We start from the raw sequence: 24,165 nt of genomic DNA, 5'->3' as shown, positions 1-24,165 counted from the left end.
GGAAACACAAGCTTATGGACCACGTATATTGCAGTGGATTATATTGTCATGTAGCACAAAGAAACTCATATAATGCACTCATAACACATGTGCTTATCTACACACTGCGCTGAGATCTATAAAACAGAGCTTTATGACGAATTTACACTATATGTTTCATAAAAAAAAAAAATCGCGGCCATGGCCACTTTGTAATCAAATTTATATAGTTTTAAGCATGAATATACATGTATATACATTATTAAATGCTTAAGATTATGGCGTAAAGTTCTGTTAAGGAACAAGATTACACCGATGTCTATAGAGGCCAACTAATGATTTTAAATAATCGTTTACAATCTTAAATGTTATAGAACCCATGGTTAAAGGTTTTGCTATTTTATTTTGGTAGGGAAACGTAGAAATGGACACGGGTAAATATATTTATCTTCCAACTAGTATGATTGTAAAACGTTATATTATATTCATTGATGGCAGTTAATATTGTTTGATTTTAGGCACCATCATTTAAATCAAATTTCCAAAAAAAAAATCGTGTATGTTATCATTCACAAAAAGTAAGAGTTTTTACTTGAACTATATCAGCGATTGCGAAACTTTAGGCATTGCAAAATTTAAAACCAATCTGGAAATCCCATGATGAATCACACATCATTGCCCTAGAAACCGGTAGATACGTGTTATGTAGTAAAGACTTTGTACGATATTATATGTTGGTAACCATTCGGTTTTGTACTAATCACTACTCGGATAGCAAATGCTAGTAGTATTCTGTGGTCCTTTCACTATCCAAATTACCCAAAGTAAAAAAATCCACACGCTTAGCTAGCCAGGCGAGAGTGTGTAAGAATTAAATAAATAATATACGGTAAAAATATTTCCGATACTGTGCGTGTAATATCCTGTATCCCTTCATATAAGCCTTCTTATATGGTCAGGATGGGACATCGGGAGGGACCAGTCGATCCTACAGGAATTAAGTTTACACGACCATTAACAGGGATATCTAGGCCTGGGGAAAATAGGAAATTTCGTACAATACCCAGTACAGTTTTAATGGGAATAGTTTTCAAGGGGCTGGCTAACACCCTATATTTCGTAAAGCCTTCATATATGGTCAGGATGGAACATCGGGAAGAACCAGTCGATCCTACAGGAATTAGGTTTACACGACCAATATCAGGGATAGCTAGGCCTGGCGAAAATAGGAAATTTAATTTAGAATATGAAATATAAAACAGTTTTAATGGGAATAGTTTTCAAGGGGCTGGCTAACACCCTGTATTCCACAAAGCTTTTATATATGGGAAGGATGGGACATCGTGAAAGACCATTCGATCCTCAAAAGGAATTGGGTTTACGACCATTAACAGGCATAACGTAGGTCGACACGAACCATAGGTCATTTTACGTGTTATATCATAACGATTATGTAGGACATCAGATGTATTACTGGCACGTAGCGTCGTTTAAAAAAATGTGGGAGGGTGCAGGCTCATCCAAAAAATCTTGACAAGCAAAAAAAAAAATAAAATAAAAAAATAACCCCCCCCCCCAAAAAAAATCATGGAGATCCCTAATCCGGGGGGGGGGGGGGGGGTAAGGGTTGTCATTTTCATTTTATAATTTCACTGTTCAATTCCTTATTTTCACTTCCATTAATTACCATGATCCCTAAATTATCTAAACACGTACGCTTCCTTGTCCGATTTTTAGTTTCAATTTTTACCGAAATGTATAATTACTTAAGGTAAGAGGTAGTACTATAAACATGATGTTTTGAAACAACTGTAGTGGTTACTCATGTATTGATGTTCACTAGTTGAGTTGTTGCTCACCTTGTGGGGATACTTTATTGTCGCTTATAAAAATGAAATGTACAAATTAAATTTTAGATGTACCAGTCCGTGTAAATCAATCAAAATACACCACCTATGATGCAGATGACTGCAATGAAAGAATTCTTGGAGCTTTGAATGAATAGGCAATTAATAGGCAATCTTTCCTGTATATTTGATTTAGAATAAAAAGATTTTTAGAAGTTGACCATTTTACATTTTCCTTCAGATTTTGTGAATCCCTTTTCATTTAATTGAAATATTTCAATTACATACATTGTTATGATTAAATAAACAATTTTATATGATTTTGTATAAAATATTCTCAAATTCTTGCAAAACTTGGTTTAAAAGATATTAGACTACTATATGCTTGCATGGTTTATGCAGAAAATATTAAAAATTCTAATTTTGATTTTTTTTACATGTAATTTTAAGTAAGATATACAAAATATGTTCCAATTATATCCAAAGTAAAGTTTACATGCATAAAAATTAAACGCATAGTGTATTTAAAAAAAAACCAATAGAAAGATGTAGATATGAAAAGAATATTTGAAAAGCATTAAAGCTATAAGTTGTTATATGTCATTTATTACTTTTATCAAAAAAAAAAAAAAAAAAAATGCGAGAGAAAATAATAGAATATGTACTTAGTATTAGTTTTTTTTTACATCTTGTTTGAGTTCGCAGTGTAAGTTGGACTAAAATCAGATATTTTAATAGTCAAGGAATTCCTTTTAACAAGAACTTCATCAAAGTAAATAGCGTGAAAGCTTTACTTGGACTTTTTCCATCAATGTAAGTTTTACGGTAATCTCAGATAATTTGATGAGGAAGGGGAAGAGGGAGATGTGTACTGGGATGGTGCTTTTTGTTGATATGCTGTTTTTGGCGGCATTTTAAAATTCTGGTCAGCTGACTTATTGAAGTGATCACAGTGTTCCTGTTGATAACGAACTCGACCCAGAGCCGGATTGTCTGCATGTGCAAGGATTCTGATCTTCACGCCTCAGTATAAATCCCGCGGATAATCTTCCCTAGCCCCGTTTGTCATCATGTATTATGTCACTGGATTATCATTGGTGATGGTAATTCTGATAGAAGGTAAGGAGGCTGTCTGTAGCAACCCCAAATTAACATCAATCATCCACCACTACCAGAGGCTGCAGTTCATCCTCTTCTTTTTAACAATTTTATTTTATTTTGTTTCTGTTTTATTTGAGAGACTTTGAGCAGTGTTAAGGAATGTTCAGCGTTTTTACAATTTGCATTTCGTCTAACAATTCTCTCAAACTGTTCCGCCGTCTTCCATCTTCCCGAACGTCCATAGCTGTGTTTATTTAGTTTGTTTGTGTAAGATAAATGGATATTAATTTAGAATTAACAGCAAAGAGTTCTTAAGTTTGAAGAGTAAATCTTTGGGAAAATATCAGATAGCTGATTTGAGAGGGCCCCGTTTCTCACACTAGACCCCGCTGGGTGGCATCTAATAACCCGCTAGGGGTCCTTGGGGATGTTGGACGTTATCTCGCGTCTGCAAAATGTGATCTTTCTAGCCGGCTGCAACTAACGTGTGTATTCTCAAAGGCAAAGCGAAGCTGTGTTTATTTATTAACCCGCTGGTATTTGTAAGTCAAAGAGGGTCGACTTCTTTTTTAAACCCCCAATCACATGGATCTTGAATATCTTGTCAACAGGTTAACTGATTGGTCGTGTGGGGTGGTGACCTATGCACCATGATCACAAAAATGTTATTGTTTTTTTTTATGACGAATACTATGCGTAAAATCTTAGATTCTAGAGTGCGCGAGTTTTTATTTTAAATCTTAGTTTCTGTCGAGATGCTGGATCGGTTTTGTTGCTGAAGGATCTCGCCAGGTTTACGTTTCGCTTAATAAATCATGTGTCACTACATGTTACAGAAAATACGATATATCTGATACTCTTCATATATAGATAGTACCAGATTTATTGCAATAAGAATTGCACCATTACCTTCTAAAAATTAAAATCTACATATAGGAGATATTAACATGAATGCAATCTTCTTTTCTATAGAAACATCAGACAACTGAATGGATTAATCGTTTTTCCTTCTTTTTAGACGTGTTGTTGTGTAATGTACAATCAGTTATGGTGTGTTTTGAGGGATTCGAATTTAAAGCTGCGAATGTGTGTCTGTAAGTCACCCTACAAGCCTCAGATTAAAATATTTCTATGTATATTAACAAGAAAGTTATTGAGATCTTGTCTTCAAGGAAGAAAACAACGAATAACCAGGAAATGATGCTTATTTCATTTTTTTCTATAAAAAACACAGGGAATTGAAAAAATTTGAAGATTGTGTGGCGCCATTAGCCGACAAATGCCAAGATGATCCAGTGTACAACATGCAGGTTAACCAACTGAAGATCTTTAAGCCAGCGTGTGGGGGTGTGTTCGATTTGATACACTTGCAGCATTTGAGATACATGCAAATGCATGACTTAAAAGAATTCAAAGATATTTCAAAAAGAAATTTTGGTTTATAATAAGATGTGTATTGATGTTCCTTTTAGTTTTTATAAAAGTAAAGGAAGGTTTAAGGTTAACATTATGTTTAGATATTGACTCAACAGGTTCTTCCGGTACGGTCTGTGACGTCATGGGACTTCAGAAGTGTATGGCTGAGGTAGAGTATGCAGAAGGCGCGGATCTACGTGACAACTGCGCGTAAGGATATTATAATACTTCGAGTATAAAAATGTTTTCCTTATCAGGTTTAGTAATTAAAATAAAAACTGTTAAAGTATTTTTTCTTGATGTATGAAATTATGAACATGTTATATTTATACCTACGCATATTTTTGCTTTTACTTTTAATATATCAATTAAATAATTGTTTCTTATGTTATTTGGAATTAGAATCTTTCATTCTATTATAAAGTGTTTATCCACTGGCTAGATATCTCGAGAAACATAGCGCTGTAGATCCTGCCGCGAGTTCAAAATACTATATAGTCTGTCCCAAGTTATTGCTTCCATCCCTTTTTGATGATTTTTAAGAAAAATACACATGCCTTTTTACAGAAAATACAGATGAAATCGGTAAAGGGGAAAATATACAAGATATCTTCATTAACAAATTATCCCTTTTCACTCATAAAAGTTTACAGAAACGAAAATAATTTTTTACGGAGATTTATAATGAGAAATGTTTACATCTTGTCTCCATTCGGAAGTACTCGGGACACCTCGCGTGATCTTTCAATGTTATCACCCGGGCTTATTAATGGCTGATACAATGCAAAAACTACACCGTAAAATTTACTTAGTTGCTTATTATGCAGGCAAAATCGTATCGAACATCGACGATGTTCCATTGAGAAAATTATATAAAGAGACTCCGAAATATATGTGCTACTAATGATATCCTAATACGTACATCCGCGTGACTAGTATTTGTATTGACAGGTTCTACCCGCGCTTTGATGAGTGCACACAACCTTTGATAGCACAGTGTGGCGACAATGACCCGCAGTATATGAACATCAAAAGCAGCATTGACAGCTTCCAGCGTGTCTGCGCAAGCTCAGGTTCGTATGGAAAATGATATTTATGTACGGTATGATAAATAAAATTCATGGAAATTATAATATATGGTGGCTGGAAATATGGTACGGAAAATGAATTCGGTATTCGGAATCAATTTCTTTTTCATTTTTGAAAGGAAAAATCCAACACAAGTGTAAATGCATATCTAAATTGCTATTAGTCGTGCACATGGGAACCAAACTAATGATCACTTGATAGTCTCTGGAGGCACGTACAACAATGGAAGATGCGTCCTGTATTATTGAGTCTGAGACAGAGACCCCCATAACTATGTCAATATGTGCAGGCAGCAAGCCAAAAGTTCACCCAGCGAACGTTTGACCAGGCGCCGCGCGGAGCTTAGCCTGTAGAGTTTCTTTTGTAAAGCTAAGTTACATGTACATGATCTATTTAGGGGGGATACCGTGGGCACGTTACTAAGTAATACTATAACTATATATACATTAATGGGCGACGTCGACCTTGCACTCTAGCTATCGGTTAACCAATAGCCAGGAATGTCATATACGTGACCAAACCCCTTTACTACTCGGCTGATGCATGTATCAATCTATTGCATAAATTGAATATTACAAAATAGGCTACAATTTTTTACAAATTTTTGAATCGTGTCTTTTTAACAACTGACATTCTTTAAGTTGTGGAACATTTTCAAGTTCGGTCATTTACACGTAGTAACTTTGGACATCATACTTTCTTCAGTATTTGAGAATAAGAACAATTCTTCATCATGAATTAAAAATGATTTTTTTTTGCGAGAATTCATGACATTTGATCGATTAAAAAGCAGGGTTAAAAGGTCTAGCGGTATTGTGTAAGAAGGTCAGAAAGTTTGACTTAAATACAACACAATTGTGGTTTTCATATAATTTGTGTAGATTGAATTTAAGATTAATATAAGAATGTTGTTTACTCAGGATTTGAGTTTTCAGTTTGAATAGTATAAAGCTCAATGTCATTTGTTCTAAACACAAGAAATATTAAAAAAATGTATTTTTCTGATTTTGCAGCACTATGAAAAGAATAGTATAGTGATTCAATTTTTTTTTACTCTCTTATGAGCTCATCTGAGCTAAAAGCTCAAGTGTGAGCTTTTCTGATCACTTTTTGTCATGTGTCCGTCCGTCCGTCTTACATTGTACCGTAGTAGACAATGTAACAACTTGTTGCGATGACCCCCCCCCCTTTCCACCGTTCAAATATGGCTAATCTATTTTTAAGTCAGGATTACACACGTGCATGGTGAACAGCCCTTTTACTAGAAAATTTTTGCTCACTGATGTTATTACATCCCATATAACATTCTTATCAATTGTGACTGTAAATGCTGACACATTTAACATGTACATGTACCATACCATTATTCCAATATTGCTATTGATTTTATATAACAACCTATGCCATAAGATGTATGTCTTGTGCAAATAAAGAATGAATAAACATGCATCGGTTAATCTATTTTGTGAAAAAATCTTGATAATTATTGCTTGCTACCATTGTCTGCACTGTTTCGGAGAAGGCAACTTTCAAACCGTAGATATGCCTGACGTCAAGCAATAAAATATACTATTTCAATGCATAGCGAGACACCATACTTAAATAGTAAGTCACGGACCAATTTTAAAATAAGATATATTACGTTAATTTACCATTGTCAGTTGAACTATACATTGGGACTAGTTCATTCAACGTATGTGCATTTGTTAAATCAACGTTTACTGCAGGAAAAGACGTTATGATAAATACTTGTGCCAATGTAAAAAAAAAATTAAAATTTTGTAATACAAATGAGTACCGTAGTATACAGTAGTCATCTTCTACTTGTTATATTGGGAAAAAAAAAAAACAAATAAAAAAAAGGGTAATCTATAGTCCAATCCACACTTTGCAAAAGTTGTTCCCCTTTGCGGGTTCAACCCAAAGGTCAAAAGGAAAAAAAAAAACAACTTTTCCCTTCTTTATGCAACCAAATATTTGGGCGTCCTGTGAAGAAATCTCTTAGAATTTAATTTAATCATTTGATGTGTGGGTTGCCCCAACTTGGGGCAATCAAAATTCACAGCGGAAACTGATTTCTAATGTCAAATGACGAAGTTACAACTCTCTAAACTACAAAGGCTACTGTGAGAAATATATGGGTTTTCCCCCAAAGATGGCGGCCAAGGGACATAACTTTTGTAAAGTGTGGATTCGTCTATTTGTCTGACAAAATCATACGGTGCAATGCAGCGCAGGAGTCAGATGTGAAATCACAAACGAAGTCAACCCAATAGTCCCTCGCGAAAACAAAACCACTTAGAATAAAGTTTTGATGTTTTGCTGTTCACACTCCGCGGTCCTCTTCTCCTATATTCTGTTCGAACAAGTCTGTACCAATAACAAAGTTATCGAACACAGTTTAAGAGAATCAGAGTCAATCCTTTCCACTTTTGTATAATGCTTATTGTAAATAAAAACTACAGCACTTTTAAGCAAAACTTTGGCCAAGAGAATTACCTTAGATTACTTAAATATTTTGAGCAGAAAAGTGTAAATCTTTTTCACATTTCCGCTCATTGACTTAGTATTGAAAGAGGACGATATCAAGGCATTCCTCGACAAGAAAGATACTGTAATAGATGTAATGTTAAATCAGTGGATGAAGAAAAACATGTGATCTGAACATGGCATTAAGAGATACTCTGTACAATCTAGCTAATGACTTTTGTAAAAATTTTCAATAGATGGATTGTCTCTCAGTTAAATCGATACAGAAGGGCATGCTCTTCGTTTGAACAGTTTCTAAGGCGAGGCAAGCTACTGAAAAACAATTTGATAAAACAGGACTATCAACAGTCTCGTTTGAAATCATCTTTTCGTAAGTTCTATGGTCGATACAACGGCCTTGTCAGCATATATCATCATAAAATGAATTTTATCGATGTATTCATTACTGCCATTTTTTCTAAATTGCATGAGTCATGTCATAAATGTAATTAACCCCAAAATATTACACAAAGACAAATGATCGTTTAAGTATTTATACATCACGACATGTTGGTTTGTTATCACATTGTGCTTTGTTATCACATTCAGTCTAACACAGTCCGTCATGATATACACCAAGCATCAGTAAGCGGCATCTCTCCAAAGCTGTACTTTTCCAATTATATGATTAAGTCTAAAGTACATGTACATGGCTAGCCTACTAATATTTGTTTATGCGTGTTGATAAATACACATTATTCTACATAGAAAGCTATGGCTATTAAAAATCTATTTTAAGGTAACTTCGAGCTGAAAAATTGCTTGACCATTTGATATTCCAACCAGTTTACTTAGATCTGGTTCAGATGAAAATGTTTTACGAAATATTGTTTCCTGTTCAATTCCATCCACAGAGGCACATTTCCTCAGAGAGTTCTTCATTTTCTTTAGTCTTAACGGGTCAGACTCAAACAATCTTCCACTGGGTCGCATGCTGACTGACCTTTTCACACTAACTGTTGGACCATAACTAATCACCTAATTGTCTACGGGGTTTTCCGTTTTTCCATATTGCAACAAAGAGCACACTACGGGTGTGACAGTCGGCAAAGGATGTTCACTCCTCCATGGCACCTGATCCTACTTCTATCTTTTTAGAGGTCCGTGTTGCCCTGCTTTAAATTTGTATTTCGTTTAATATATTTTTTGAGATGGTTGGCAATTTGTTATTGTCATTTTCATGGACAATGACCAAAAATTAAACTGGCTTGAAAAAATGAAGATTTACAAGTACTTCTACAACTCATTGAAATGATTCTTTAAAGTGGAATATAATGGTTATAGTTATATATACATATATAGTGCACAATATATTTACTTTTAGAGAGGGTGTTATGTATAAGCATACTGGTTTGAACACTTTGAGTACAAGTAGACCAGTCTAATCGACTGTGCAGGCACCGTCCCTTGGTACTCTCTGTTTTCGGGCCACCTTGTTTCTTTATAGCTGTAGTGTTCACGCATTATCTCACACAGTTAAATGCGTAAATCCCATACATATATTTCATTGTATTGATGAATCATTTTGCATATGGTTGCTTGTAATATGAACCTGGATATTCTAGGCTATTATTTCATTCATTATTTGTTATAATCATGATATTATTATTTTTAGTTCAACCAAGGAAAGTTGAAACGTGTGTGGAAGCATCCTTAGCTGGCGTTAATTCAAGGTTGTGACAATTATGACCGTTGGGGGTAGGGTGGGGCCAAAATGGGACCATTTAGTCAGGAAAGCTGAAACTTGAAAGGAAGCATCCTTAGATAGTGTAGGTTCAAAGTTGTGAAAATCATGAACACCGGGGGTAGGGTGAGGCCACATTGGGGGTTGCATTTTTACATATGAATGTATAAAGTAAATCTTAAAAAATCTTCTTCTCAGAAACCATTATGCCAGGAAAGCTGAAACGTGTATGGAAGCATCGTCAGGTAGTGAAAATTCAAAGTTGTGAAAATCATGACCCTCGGGGGTTCGGTGGGGCCACAATGGGGGGGGGTCGACTTTTTACATAGGGATATATAGAGTAAATCTTTGAAAATCTTCTTCTCAAGAACCATTTGGGCAGGAAATATAAGACTTGTTTGGAAGCATCGTCAGGTAGTGATATTTCAAGTTTATTCAAATCATGATTCGGGGGGGGGGGGGGGGGGGGGGGGGGAGACAAATTTATAAATATATAGAAAAATATCTTTAAATCTTTTTCTAAAAAACATTTGCATAGAAAAACTGTAACTTTAGTGAAAGCAACTTCAGATAGTGTAGATTCAAATTTGTTCAAATCACAATCTTTAGGAGTAGTGTGGGGCCACATTGAGGATTCAGTTGTACAAAGGAAAACATTTTAACTATTCACAAAAACTGAGATGTTATTATATATGCTTTTACTTATATGCAAGCATTTTTATATATTGCTGATTTTTTTAAAAATTGTTTAAACTTTGGCCCCTGTACGATTATTGGACCTCACAATGGGGTTCAGAGTTTGATGGAGGTTTATATCCTGTATATAAACAATTGTTAAGGGTCTTTTGAGAACTGCAACGCTGAATGTGATATGATCATAAAATCATCCTGTTAAAAAAAGGACTTGATTATAAATATAAGAATATCCAGGGGAAACTGATTTTTTTTGGTATAGGATCTACATGTTTTATACTACATCTTCCAGATATTTTGTATTATGACTCCATGAAGCTGATTTTATCATGCATATTGTTGCTCAGGTGAGCGATGTGGCCCGTGGGCCTCTTGGTTTAATGTATATGCCCCTAAGGGCTCTTGATTGGCGAATAAATAAATATACAAGCGGAAGAGGGCGGTGTCTGTAATTTCGAAATGCTAGGAACCATTCTAAGTGAAAAGAATACATCTTGAAAATGATATGTATATCCTATAACATTATTCAATTTTCTTTTTAAAAAATACACGAATACAAGATTTCACAATTTATTAAAAAATACAAGCAGGGACACCATATTTTATCGTGGAGCATAATGGTCCATACATGTACTATTGCAATACCGAAAATACTTGCTAAATGTGTACATCTGTCAAGGATGATCAACCGTTGTTCATATTAGATTCCTGACCACCCGTCTACACTACCACAGTCTGTGTATTGTGTATTGAAGTAACAACACTTCCGCCTAGACTGCCACAGCTCGTGCCCCCCCCCCCCTTTTCGTGTGTGTATAATGTGTGCATTCAAGCGTAAAGTTATTTCCTGCCAATGTTTAGTTGTATACTTCACCCATTTGTTACGGCACTGGGTTTCTGACATCTAAGTTTTTTTTGTACATCTTGTACGTCATTTTGACATAGATGGTAAAGAACGAGGTCCCAAACACCTCCCAACCCCTGAACCCACCATTTGGTCAGACTGTACAGATGTTTAAAAATTTTTAAATTTTCATCGCGTCATTAAATCATTAAAATAAAAGTCAAAACCAAATACACATGAATTAGATGCGTCGAGTACATGCGCTGATCAAGAAAATTTTTCCAGGGGGGGGGGTGTCCGACGGTAATTGAGTTTGCCCGGGGGGGGGGGGGGAGTCGAGGCATAAGAATGTAATTTAAAGAAATATGAATTTTACAGGGGGATGTCCGGACCCCCTTAACCCCCTTTAGATCCGCGCATGGAGTGCAAAGCTGAACAGATCTATTAAAAATGTTTCACCAAATTGATGTCGACCAGTGTTGAATGTGCCGATAATTTGAGCTTCTTACTCCTTCCTTGCTGCCCGCCCCTGCTTGAGTCGACGAATCCAGACATCGCGTCTGTCAGCGGCTCGGTAGAGGAGAGAGCGCATGTCGATATAGGAGAGTGTGGCCAGAAAGGATTGTAGGGAATTCTCACTTCAGAGTTACACCACAATGTATTTTTTACTTCTGTTAGGAATCTCTGCGGCTTGTTTGACCGGTAAGATGACTTAACATTTGCAAAACAATTTGAAAAAAAATCTCTTTTGTTTGTGGTTTGATACAAATAGTCAGTGGCTTCGTTTTGAACTGCCCTCATTTATATTTATGGTTGGTTGAAAATTTTGGCGTGGCTCACAGCGGTAGACATTTTCTCTCGCATAATGAGGGCATGTCTTTCTGTCCTTGTCCTTTTATTCTCAGCCATTGTTTTAAACTGATATGTTAATCATAATTGGGACCAGTTGAGTAATTAAAGAATACGTATGTATATTTTTTTCCAAATCAAGGATTCTCAGGGGACACATCTTTTTCTTGTAATTATAATTAATTTTATGCATAAATTTTCTGTTCTGTTCTATATTTGAAAAGAAAAAATATAAATCAGGATTATAACAAGAAAGAATTATGCTTATTAAGATAATGTAAATATTTCAAATAAAATATGCTTACGTTGATATAGTTATGGTGACGGCATGTATAAATAGATTATACATGCGCGGACCAAAATAATTCCGGGGGGGGGGGGGGGGGGGGGGTCAGAGTGATAGTTGTGTTTGTCATGGAGGTCCGAGGCATCATATTTTTGGCATTTTAAAATTTAAAGAAATTTAAATTTTCCGGACCCCTAGAACCCCCCCCCCCCCCATTCCCTCTATATCTGTCTCGCGTAAAATGACGGATTCATGGGATTGGCAAATTAAATAAACCAGCGTTAAAAGAAAAACGGAGGATCAAATTGTTGTCATAAATGTGTATGTATAACCATGGTAACAATCGAAACAAATCGAAATTATATATTTATTAAAAGTACCACGAAATACAAATTTTTCAAGTACATGTAGTTTCTCCAAAAACTTAAAAATCATTTCATCTGCCAGAATGATAGCCCCGTTATAATATTCTGGAGCATGTCTATCCCGCATATTAGAACAGTGTAGGCGATGCCTGTCCACTTCTCAAAAGAGAACAGTGGCTTAGTTTAGATGAATTAAACGTTAATTACAACGTTATGAATAAACATTTGTTTCACTATGGCATATAATCAATGAATATGCTAATTTATTATCGAATATCTACATTTTTCATGTCATTTCATCATCTAACTATACTTGGAAAAAAAACAACCGGCGAAAAATTCGCCGGTTGTTTTTTTCCAAGTATAGTTAGATGAAAGGTGAGATCGGCGTACGCACAAATGAAGAACTAAGCCGGGTTATCAGCGATCAACCAGCGCATTCTGCAAACGCTGGTTTGATAATCGCTGGGCGCACTGACCATGAACTTTGTACGACTTCGGACAAATAGATACAAATGCTGTTCACCAAAATTATTGGTTTACAACATTATTTTTGACATTAATAGCAAGCATAGGTATTGAAGAGAGCTGTTTGTAAGGACGGACGAGCAAGTCAACAGAACAGGACGCTTCAATGTTTCAGATCCTCAGTAATGTTCGATAACTCTGATAAGTCTTGAAATTATCTCGCAACCTCCCCGGCGGAGTGTAAAATTATTTCATGTAGAGTAGCATCACCAAATAAGCTGCATTACTACTGTACCCCTAATCCTTTTCTAGACCCGCGCATGGTCTACAACTCCACAATGTACTTCTCCTTGACTGAATGTGTTATATATTGTGTTAAATAATGTATGGGAATACAAGGCTTTCATACAAAATGAATTTTTTTGGGACATATTTTCCATTATGACTCAGTTTGGTAAACCGTGAATCTCATGTTTGGATATATATTAGATTAATTTTTAATTTTATAAATTTTCAATCTGTGTGGAGAACAGATTCAATTTTTAAGGTATTACCCACAGGGGTCAAGCCCGTTTTAGCATGTAACCTTGAAACTAATGTTAAAACGGGCTTGGCCCCTGTGGGTAATACCAATAAACCTTCAGTTGAAACTTAATGTACGGTGTCAGAGTTTGTTGTATGTACGTTAGTAATGAGGTGAGAAGAAAAAAAAACCTGGAGATTTTTATGATAATACATGTACTTTAGGACACTATAAACATAAAATGAATTATTATTTTCAGACCTTGCTTCTGCACAATGTGATCTTCAAGCTGCATTGGGCTGTCTGGCTGGCTTTCAACAGCTTGCTGGGTCGACCGATGTGGCAGCAACATGCTCGTAAGTCTTTAAATTTTCAGACAGAATGATTTTGATTACCAGAAGTTGCAGTAAAGATTATGTTTACTATAACCAAAATGTTAGTTAACTCTGCACAATTTAGATCTATCTGTAGGATAACTGTGGGCAATTTAGATCTATCTGTAGGATAACTGTGGGCAATTTAGATCTATCTGTAGGATAACTGTGGGCAATTTAGATCTCTCTGTAGGATAACTGTGGGCAATTTAGATCTATCTGTAGGATAACTGTGGGCAATTTAGATCTATCTGTAGGATAACTGTGGGCAATTTAGATCTCTCTGTAGGATAACTGTGGGCAATTTAGATCTATCTGTAGGATAACTGTGGGCAATTTAGATCTATCTGTAGGATAACTGTGGGCAATTTAGATCTATCTGTAGGATAACTGTGGGCAATTTAGATCTATCTGTAGGATAACTGTGGGCAATTTCGTTTGTTTTAGCTGTTTTAGTTTAATATTGTCATGTTATATTTTTGCTATACGTTCATATATTGAACTTCAGCGGTGTATGCACACAAATTGAGTTACAAACGTTTTAACGTTTTAAGAAATTCTGATTTAAATTTACTGAGATTTTTTTTACTTCCTTCATCGTCTCGAATTCGAAATATGATAAATAAAAAGTCAAAACCAAATACATATGAATTAGATGCGTCGAGTGCATGCGCGGATCGATCGTCTGGAATTCGAAATATGATTGTAAATTATTTTAAATCTTTTATATATTTATATACACAGGTATGACATTTAATTTGCATGTGAAAAAAATCTATCACAACTATTATAGAGGGAGATGGCCACACACACACACACACACACACACACACACACACACACACACACACACACACACACACACACAATGAGCGTATCCATGTATGACATTTTATTGTGATATATCGTCGGAACTCGAGGACATGGCATTTGAAAAACTTGTGTGTCGACTATTGTAAAGAAAGATTGCCACACACACACCCACCTAGCTGCAATAATGTAGCCCTCTCCCGATTTTTTTTTGGGAGAGGCCTCTCCAGGAAACATCAGATATAAAAAATCGGAGAGGGCTACATTATTGCGGCTAACACCCAACCAACCACCCACCCACACATATATCCTTAATGAATTAAATTTATTGGAATGACTTTATAAATAAAATCTGTTCTCCACTTCTTCACACAGATTAAAAATTGAAATTAAAAGATAACCTAATACAGTATATTATAATGTGTATAGTATATATCCATGCATGAGTTTCACAGTTTACCAAACTGAGTCATGAGTAATATGAAAATATGTAAAAATTTGACATTTTGCATGAAAGCTTTATATATATATATATATATTACCATTTCAGGAGTTTTCAAAAAATTATGACTTGCCTTGCGCCCCTCAAGGAGGACTGTAATTCGGATGCAACCTTTCAGAGTAGCATGACCGCGATTAATGCTGTGGAACCAATGTGTGCAGGTAATTCAAAGGTCCAATAGACACACATTCATATGCGGAGCAGAAAGGGTAAATCAAAGTACTGAAGAACTGACGGGAGTTGATTTTGTCGATGTTTATTTATTTTAAAATCAATAATATGTTATGTAGCATGACAAGTACATGTAGTTTCTAATTTGAATTACGCACATTTTTATAATATGAATTTTTGGACTTTTTAGACAAGAATGTCGAGAAACCCCCATATTAATAATGTTAAATAATATTTAAAGATAAAATTAATTCAATCAAACTATGTATCAGTGATAGAAATATTTCTCGAAAATTGTATGGATCCAAGCAATATTGAACTCGAGTCTCGTTCAACCAAACGCTCGGCTGACACCGTAAATCTCCGACAAGGATTTGAGACAGCCGAGCGTCGAGTTGAACGAGACTATATTGAACTCTGGCGTAGGAATACATACGACTACAAAAAAATTTAAATTGTTCGTACCATTTAAAATCTGACTATTTTCAAGGTATTGATAAATAAGTTTCCTTGAAAAACAATGCTTTAGCATACATTACATCGAATTTATCAATTATTTTCAAAAACTAAGTCTTGTCAGCAGCAATGATTTGTGATGAGGTCCAAACACTGTTTCACTTTCGGTTTGTCTGAGTAACTGCATAGGAGAGTTGATTAAAATCAACTCCCAAAAAACGTTCATGTACAATAAGAATTTAATTATCTTAATCATTTACAAAACATACTTGCCTACCATAAAATCAACTTGTTTTATTTTAAATAAGTTATGACATTGTTCTAAATTATAACAAGGATGTTTTCCCCCAAAAGGTTAAAAATAATGAATTATATATGCAGGCTCATGTGATCAAATAATCTTTTTATGCTTTTGTTAATTTTTTTTGTTTAAGTTTTTTCAGATGACATCCTTAAAGCTGCTTGGTCCGATTTTATATCAAATTTTATGCACGCTTTTAAATGATGGCTATGCTTAGTATATGTATAATAATAGACATTGCAGTAGTTTTACCGGTCAATTATGCCAAATTTCAATGAAGAAAAATACGTACAAAATTTGCTAACAAAAACAAACGACATTAAAAGGTACCGCGTTATTTCGCCTCATGTTAAATTTCACCCCTGATGACGAGACGGATATGATTGTATTACGATTTTGACATCGCGTTAAATAAAGGTCGAAATGATCAGACAAATTACAAATCAACATGTGTACGTTTTGTTCGCTAATATTTCTTAAGTCTGCTTTCTTTACAATCGATGCATAGCAAGCGGGTTGAATAACCCCAATCATTCGTGGGACGAAACCAAGCGGTTTCCTTTTCTAAACATTCCCGTGATGCATTTTGGTTTGTTTTTTCGTTTGCCCAAAGAGAAATTATTTTTATTTACTTTGAAAAGAGACTGATTCTGCTGGTGTAAATAGGAGAAAGTCCATAACTTTCTAAGATAAATGATTTGTATGAAAAACAAAATGTAAACTGTAATTACAAAAAATCGGACCAAGCAGCTTTAAATAGTTGTTAACAGAGACTAAATCTAATTGAATACAAATATTAGTATTTTTGTATTTTCATTTTTTTCTTACCTCTTTCACACTTAGGATGAATGGCCATTTTAATATGTTTAAAGTCAATATTTCGAATTCATGAGGTCTCTATAACGTGGTTGTATTGAACAGCGCTCAGTCAAGAGACGGCTTATATTTTATTTTTAATCATTTTAAAATATTCTCGTGCAAAATAATTTTTTGTTATCGTTTATTCTAAAGGTGGTGCCGACTGTATCGGACCCATACAGAACTGCTACAAGGATGCTGGATTGGACACAACAGGAACCAGTATGCCTGAGCCAAGCTGGTATTTTAATGATTTGTTGTAGATTGATAAGAATAAGGCACGCAGGAATAGTCCAATTATTTCCTTGGTAACCTCAAAACCATTGCATAAGTAGCAAGTCAGTTCTTAAGCTTTTTATCAGAACTTTGCGTTGTTTTTATATTTTGTTTTGATGACTCTTCATTAAGGGGGATGTGCGGCCATCTTGTACATTTGAGGATAAGAATGTAAACATTTCTTGAACTGGCTTGTTTCTGACCGAAACTGACCAAAACTGTTGCCAAGAGATATAAAAGCTTTAAATATGAGATTAAAAATGTTTTGTATGCAAATTATACATACCCGAACAGGACAGTGCCTTCTTAATCACTTAAAACAACTGCGCAGCTACAGACTTATTTTGAAGATTTAAAAATCTGAAAAATATGAAGGTGGTTCATTGGTGTCCTCTCTACAACCATTTGTTGAGAAAAAGGTCTAAGCTTGCTGTTTTATTATTCTTGATACATTGAGCCTTCTAGATTAAAAAGATTGGTCTATCGACGCATCTTATATCTTCAAAAATAGGGTTTCCATGATCTACATTTTATATGTTGCTTTTATGCCTTGTCAAATGTTTGGGTGTAACAAAACTTGTTAGACATAAACTGTTGTTCAGATTAGCGTTATGGTCCATTGGCCTCTAGTTGGTGTTGTTGGTGTCCACAGTCACACAAAAATATACTTTTTATATACTCACATTTATTTTTATTTTTTATCTGCACCTCACACATTGTTTTTTAAATAGTTGACCTTTCTTGAAACTCCACAAGGTCTATTTTTTTATGAAGAAAAAAAAATTGAAAGAAATGTCGAACTCTTTTTAGCTCACCTGAGCCAAAGGCTCAAGTGAGCTTTTCTGATCACAATTTGTCCGTTGTCTGTCGTCGTTGTCGTTGTCGTTGTCGTCGTCGTCGTAAACTTTTCACATTTTCATCTTCTTCTCAAGAACAACTGGGCGGATTTCAACCAAATTTGGCACAAAGCACCACTAGGTAAAGGGGATTCAAGTTTGTTCAAATGAAGGGCCACGCCCTTTTAAAAGGGGAGATAATTAAGAATTATTGAAAATTTGTTGGTATTTTTCAAAAATCTTCTTCTCAAAAACTATTTGGCCGGTAAAGCTTAAACTTGTGTGGAGGCATCATCAGGTAGTGTAGATTCAAGTTTGTTCAAATCATGGTCCCCGGGGTAGGGTGGGGCCACAATTGGGGGATCAAGTTTTACATAGGAATATTTAGAGAAAATCTTTAAAAATCTTCTTCTCAAAAACTATTTGGCCAGAAAAGCTCAAATTAAAATGGAAGCATCCTCAGGAAGAGTAGATTCAAGTTTGTTCAAATCATGGTCCCCGGGGGAAGGGGGGGGGCCACAATTTGGGATTCAAATTTTACATAGGAAAATATAGAGAAATCTTCAAAAATCTTCTTAAAAACTATTAGGCCAGAAAAGCTCAAATTAAAATGGAAGCATCCTCAGGAAGTGTAGATTCTAGTTTGCTCAAATCATGGTCCCCGGGGGTAGGGTGGGGCCACAATTGGGGGATCAAGTTTTACATAGGAATATATAGAGAAAATCTTTTAAAAAATTTCTTTTAAAAACTATTAGGCCAGAAAAGCTCAAATTAAAATGGAAGCATCCTCAGGAAGTGTTGATTCAAATTTGTTCAAATCATGGTCCCCGGGGGTAGGGTGGGGCCACACTTGGGGGATCAAGTTTTACATTGGAATATATAGAGAAAATCTTTAAAAATCTTCTTCTCAAAAACTATTAGGCCAGAAAGACTCAAATTAAAATGGGAGCATCCTCATGTAGTGTAGATTCAAGTTTGTTCAAATCATGGTCCCCGGGGGTAGGTGGGGCCACAATTGGGGGATCAAGTTTTACATAGGAATATATAGAGAAAATCTTTTAAAAATCTTCTTCTCAAAAACTATTAGGCCAGAAAAGCTCAAATTAAAATGGAAGCATCTTCAGGAAGTGTAGATTCAAGTTTGTTCAAATCATGGTCCCCGGGGGTAGGGTGGGGCCACAATTGGGGGATCAAGTTTTACAATCTTTAAAAATATTCTGGGGAAAGTTTTCGGTCCAAAACTCAATACTTAGTGTGAAAGCACACGTTATTTGATTAAAGGTAGATTTAAGTTTGATGAAACCATGATTCCCTAGAGAATAGTGGGGCCACGAAATGGGGAGGGGGGGGGGGGTTAGGAATAGAGAAAAATCTTCTTACAGGTACAACAACAAATGGGGCTTGGTATTTACCAAAAAATAAGAGGTGGATAAAAATTGGCAGATTTTCAATTTTTTTTAGCAAGATCTACTGTACCGGTACTCAGTTGTCAAGATATTTTGATACTGTAATGCTAATTTGATCAGAATTAAGGCAATTGTTGCTCAGGTGAGCGATGTGGCCCCTGGGCCTCTTGTTTAACTTACATGCAGCGTTGAATCTTTCGAAATGGGAAGTAAAATTGAATTGATTTAGAGAAAATCTTGATTGTTCACAGTGAAGACGCCAAGACTCTTCAGACCTGTGTGAAGGGCTTAAGTACTGTGTGTAAGGGGAACTATGTGTATGACCAGAGCAAGACCAGTCTCGAGGAAGCCGTAGCCAAATGTACAAGTAAGTAACTTCAGGGAACTCAGCAAAATTTAGATTTGACCCCCAATTTGACCATACTCTACCCCTAGGGATCATGATAAGAAAATCATTTGATGTTAATTAAATAGAAGAGATTTTGGCGCTTCTGATTGGTCGACAAATTTCTTTGATATTTTTGCCAGATTTACTTTTCTTTACTGATTGAACACTGTTTATAGAACAGGAATTTCCAAAATAGACAATGTCATCTAAATATAAAGTTGTGTCGGTTTAATTGTAAGCAAATAAAATAAACTTTATAAATATGAAAAATTTAAAGTTTAACCTTAAAACACATTAATTAATTCACTGAATTGAAAATTACGTATGCTTGAGGCGAAGATCAACATTAATGGCGAGGCTAGCTGTCCTAATTTCAGGAATTGTTATAATGAACCTATAGTTCTATGCATGTTTACGGTAACACTGCTGTTCAGATTTGCTAACGATGAGTTTTAAATAAACACACGTACATGATCGGTCATCAGAATAAGCATTGTAGAGCACAGTGATGAGTAGTTCATCAACTCCCATCTTCAGAGCAGCGTATTCCAAACGGAAGGTATACCATTTAAGTACCTCACTGGCTATCTAGTTACCGCAACATTTACAAAAGTTGCTCATACATACTATTCTCTGTCGACATATCAACTACTTTCCTCCATGATCGCGTCTTCTTGCATCGTGGTTATGCCCAGTTGTATGTTTTCAGCAATCTATTTCACATTAAAACTAGTTTTAACGAATCTTGTGCACATTGAATAATATCACAAGCCATCCTTTCGGTTTCAATTCAGCCGGTTCAGATTTCAACTCACTATTTGTGTTTCATTCATTAAAATCAGAGAGGCTCTCTTGCTTGTCGGAGATGAACGGAGGCAGCTGAGCGTCTGGTTGAACGAGACTGGAGTTCAATATCAATACAGTAGTGCTTGGGTCCATACAATTTTTAGAATTGTTTCGATTACTAATACATAGTTTGAAATCTATCTTTAAATATTACACAACATGATTCATATGGGGTTTCTCTAAATTCTTGTCTGAAAAGTCTAATTAAAATTCATATCATAAAAAAGTGTGTAATTTAAATACAGACAAGAAACTAATTGTCATGCAAGATAAGTTGATTTTAAATAAATGATAATCGATTAAATCAACTCCCGTCAGTACTTCAGTACTTTGATTCTGACCTTACGGTTCTTGAAAAAATATTGGCAAATACCACTAAATTTTCAATATTTTTGAATTTTTTACATTTAAAAGAGGGCTTGACCCTTTATTTTAACTTGAGTTTCGTACGACCAATAGCAAGAACACATTCATTGCCAGTACATTGTTACATCATTTTATTAAAGAGGTTCGTTCCTCCGTTTTTGGGTAGCCATTTTGGATCACCTCTATTCTAGAAATTATGCATCATATATTGATTCAACTCATAAATTCAAATTCTATAATGCCAATTAAACTATCTGAAATAAAAAAAGTACAGGAAAAATGACATATTAGAGTTTAGTATGGGATTATATTTTGTGGCGGAAGGTTTTTAAGAAGAAATGAACATTTTTCATAACTCAGTTGTTTTAGAGTACCGTCACTTTAGCTTCCTTATTTTCAGTGCAAATAAAATTTCCAGATATTTTGTGCATTAGGATATCATCATTTTGTTACGAAAAACATAATTTTACTATTTTTCAATATTTCTTTCGACACATATTAGCAAATTTAACATATATTTTATAAAAGTCAAGGAAAAATGAATCCAAATTTTTTGCCTAAAATCAGCTTATTTCATGCCATATCTCAAATTTTACATCATAGACCCATACTTTTTGATTTGTTTTCTGAAATTTTAAGATTTTTCTGACAAGTTTATCATAATTTGAGAAAAAGTTTGAGACTTTTAAATAATTTCATTACATGTTGAATTGGTAATAGATAAAAATAGCGTTTAATCAGTGCAAAAAGGTCAAAATATATCAATTGGGTGAAGAAATAATAACATTTTTCTTTATGATAATTTTAATCTTATTTATTTTAAAAAGTAAAATTTTGTATATGATGCCATGGTTCATTCCGATAATAAAATATAGAGGGAAAGTGATTTATGTGCAATCTGCACTTTCAGTGCAGAAAGGTCATATTAAATACACTGTAGCGCCAAATGAAGCATATAGACCCCAAAATTTTGTTTTGAATTTTGGTTAAGCTATGTGTGTAGATTTTTAAAAAATACTTTAGAAAAAAACTTTAAGACTCTTGATCGCAGGATCCAACGTCCTTAACAAAATCATATACGAGAAATGACACAACGAAAATTATCGTAACAATAAACTGGCAAGTGCATTATTGCGTCGTTTTATCAACACATAAAATGATTATTATAAACGAAAAATGATAGAACAGTGCATTAGCAAGAAGTGGTCATTGGCGAGAATAGATAGCACGTAAAAAAATGCAAAACGCTTACGGACAGACGGACGTCGGATAGCAAAATATTATAGCCCCCTTATTTATACTCTTTAAAGTATTTTTGGTATGAAGAATGCATAGGTTTACAACAAGTCAATGAAGGTTAAAGCTTGCTTTGAGAAGAAAAATTCCAGCTGATAGCTATATGCTCCGTTCTGCCACTGCTACCTTGTCTGTTTTGTTTTGTTTGTTCACCTTTGTTTTACCTGTGTTACTTTTGTCTACTTGTCTTTTTTCACTTTCGTTTATTGACATGTGTTAACTCTGTCTTTTCTACCCATGACAGGTGCAGGAACCCAGGCCTTCCCCTCCTTTGTCCTTCTCCTGGTTGCTGCCTTGATGACGTTTGTAAAGGCCTTTTAAGGATATTAATCAACATGCCTACCTCTGGTGGATATAAGCAGTCAATAAAAATTAGTAATACTATTTTGGAACTAGGATAAAAAACACGTAGTTAAGCAATGTTGGAGAGAGATCATAAAACACAATTTTGATAAGGAAATTATATGAACAATATGATTTGGGCTTTTTGTTTAACAGTTCTCAAGCACGTATACTTGTTTGTTAGTTAATCCTTTACTACAGAATGAATTGTTTGAAAAATAAAGAGCAAATGTTTTATTATACCGTGTTCCTTTCATTTTACTGCTGAAAACGTCACGTGTCCATTGTGCTTGTAGAAAATTATTTTCATTTAGAAAGTGTTTGAAGATTAAACATGGTGAAATACTAGTAGCTTAAGAAAAACGTTATGCAGTATTTCAATGCATAGAAGTTGATGTGTTTGTAAAAAGTTGAATTATAGGTTTAAAAGGTTTCAAGTAAAACTTATAATTAAAATTGAATTTTTTACTTTTTCAGATTCGATTACCGAATTTGAAATGTTTGGTTCAGTAGTTTTTTGTAACGGTTAGTTTACTATATGAATGTTGTGTAAAAATGACTGAATGATGTCTTAAATGAATGTTGTATTCAATTCGTAAATGGTGAATATACATATGGTGTATGTTACTTCCATAGCGTTGGGTTTTAATGGCTACATTTGTATGTTTTAGTTATTGTGTTTATGATGATGTCTTCCAGTCGTGAACAAATCACAACAAACAAGCGGTATGTTTAAACAAACTGCCTCTCTCCTAATCATACATCTACAGGTATTATCATTATACTTTGATTATGTTCATACTTCAGCTATTTGCATTATTATACTTTTACTTACTTTTTGATACAACAATGTTACATTTGATTAAAACCATACAAATGGGTTTTTATGAATCAATGTTTGGTTTCTCTTTCATTATTGGAAAAAGTCTTATTAGTTTTTTGTCTAAATACTTTGTTCAATATTTACAAAATAAATGCTTTTTTAGGAAATAAACTGTCGTAAAGATCAATACAAGCGTTGTTTACTTAATCCGAATTTGATGGTAATTAAATGCACCAAGTGGTTCATAGAAGCAGTGGATATGTTGAATGCTAACAGACAATTTTTCTTAACACAGTAAAATTAAGGTAGGCTATTACGTACAAAAATGATCGAACACCGAATAAACAGAAAATAATCTCCTCTGCGCCCGTACATGTAGCTATACGGTCAGTACTGTAACCGTTTGGTAACGACAATTCATTTCTGTTAAACATTGGAGGT

At 34.7% G+C, this 24,165-nt stretch overlaps 1 protein-coding gene across 1 annotated transcript; it reads left to right on the top strand.

Annotated features, from left to right (window-relative positions):
- Positions 1 to 2,752: 2,752 nt before the first annotated feature.
- LOC128192281 (uncharacterized) lies at positions 2,753 to 23,916 on the top strand. Its single transcript, XM_052864858.1, has 10 exons — positions 2,753 to 2,945; positions 3,946 to 4,021; positions 4,162 to 4,274; positions 4,460 to 4,553; positions 5,295 to 5,416; positions 13,933 to 14,029; positions 15,408 to 15,520; positions 17,299 to 17,386; positions 19,915 to 20,030; positions 22,804 to 23,916. Exons 1-10 carry the CDS (start codon positions 2,897 to 2,899, stop codon positions 22,878 to 22,880), a joined length of 945 nt encoding a protein of 314 aa, XP_052720818.1. The 5' UTR covers positions 2,753 to 2,896; the 3' UTR covers positions 22,881 to 23,916.
- Positions 23,917 to 24,165: the final 249 nt, after the last annotated feature.

This window comes from Crassostrea angulata, chromosome 7 (assembly GCF_025612915.1).
Source record: "Crassostrea angulata isolate pt1a10 chromosome 7, ASM2561291v2, whole genome shotgun sequence".
In the NCBI taxonomy this organism is placed as follows: domain Eukaryota; kingdom Metazoa; phylum Mollusca; class Bivalvia; order Ostreida; family Ostreidae; genus Magallana; species Magallana angulata.
The sequence above is the reverse complement of the archived record's forward strand: the minus strand, read 5'-3'. Positions and strand labels throughout refer to the sequence as shown.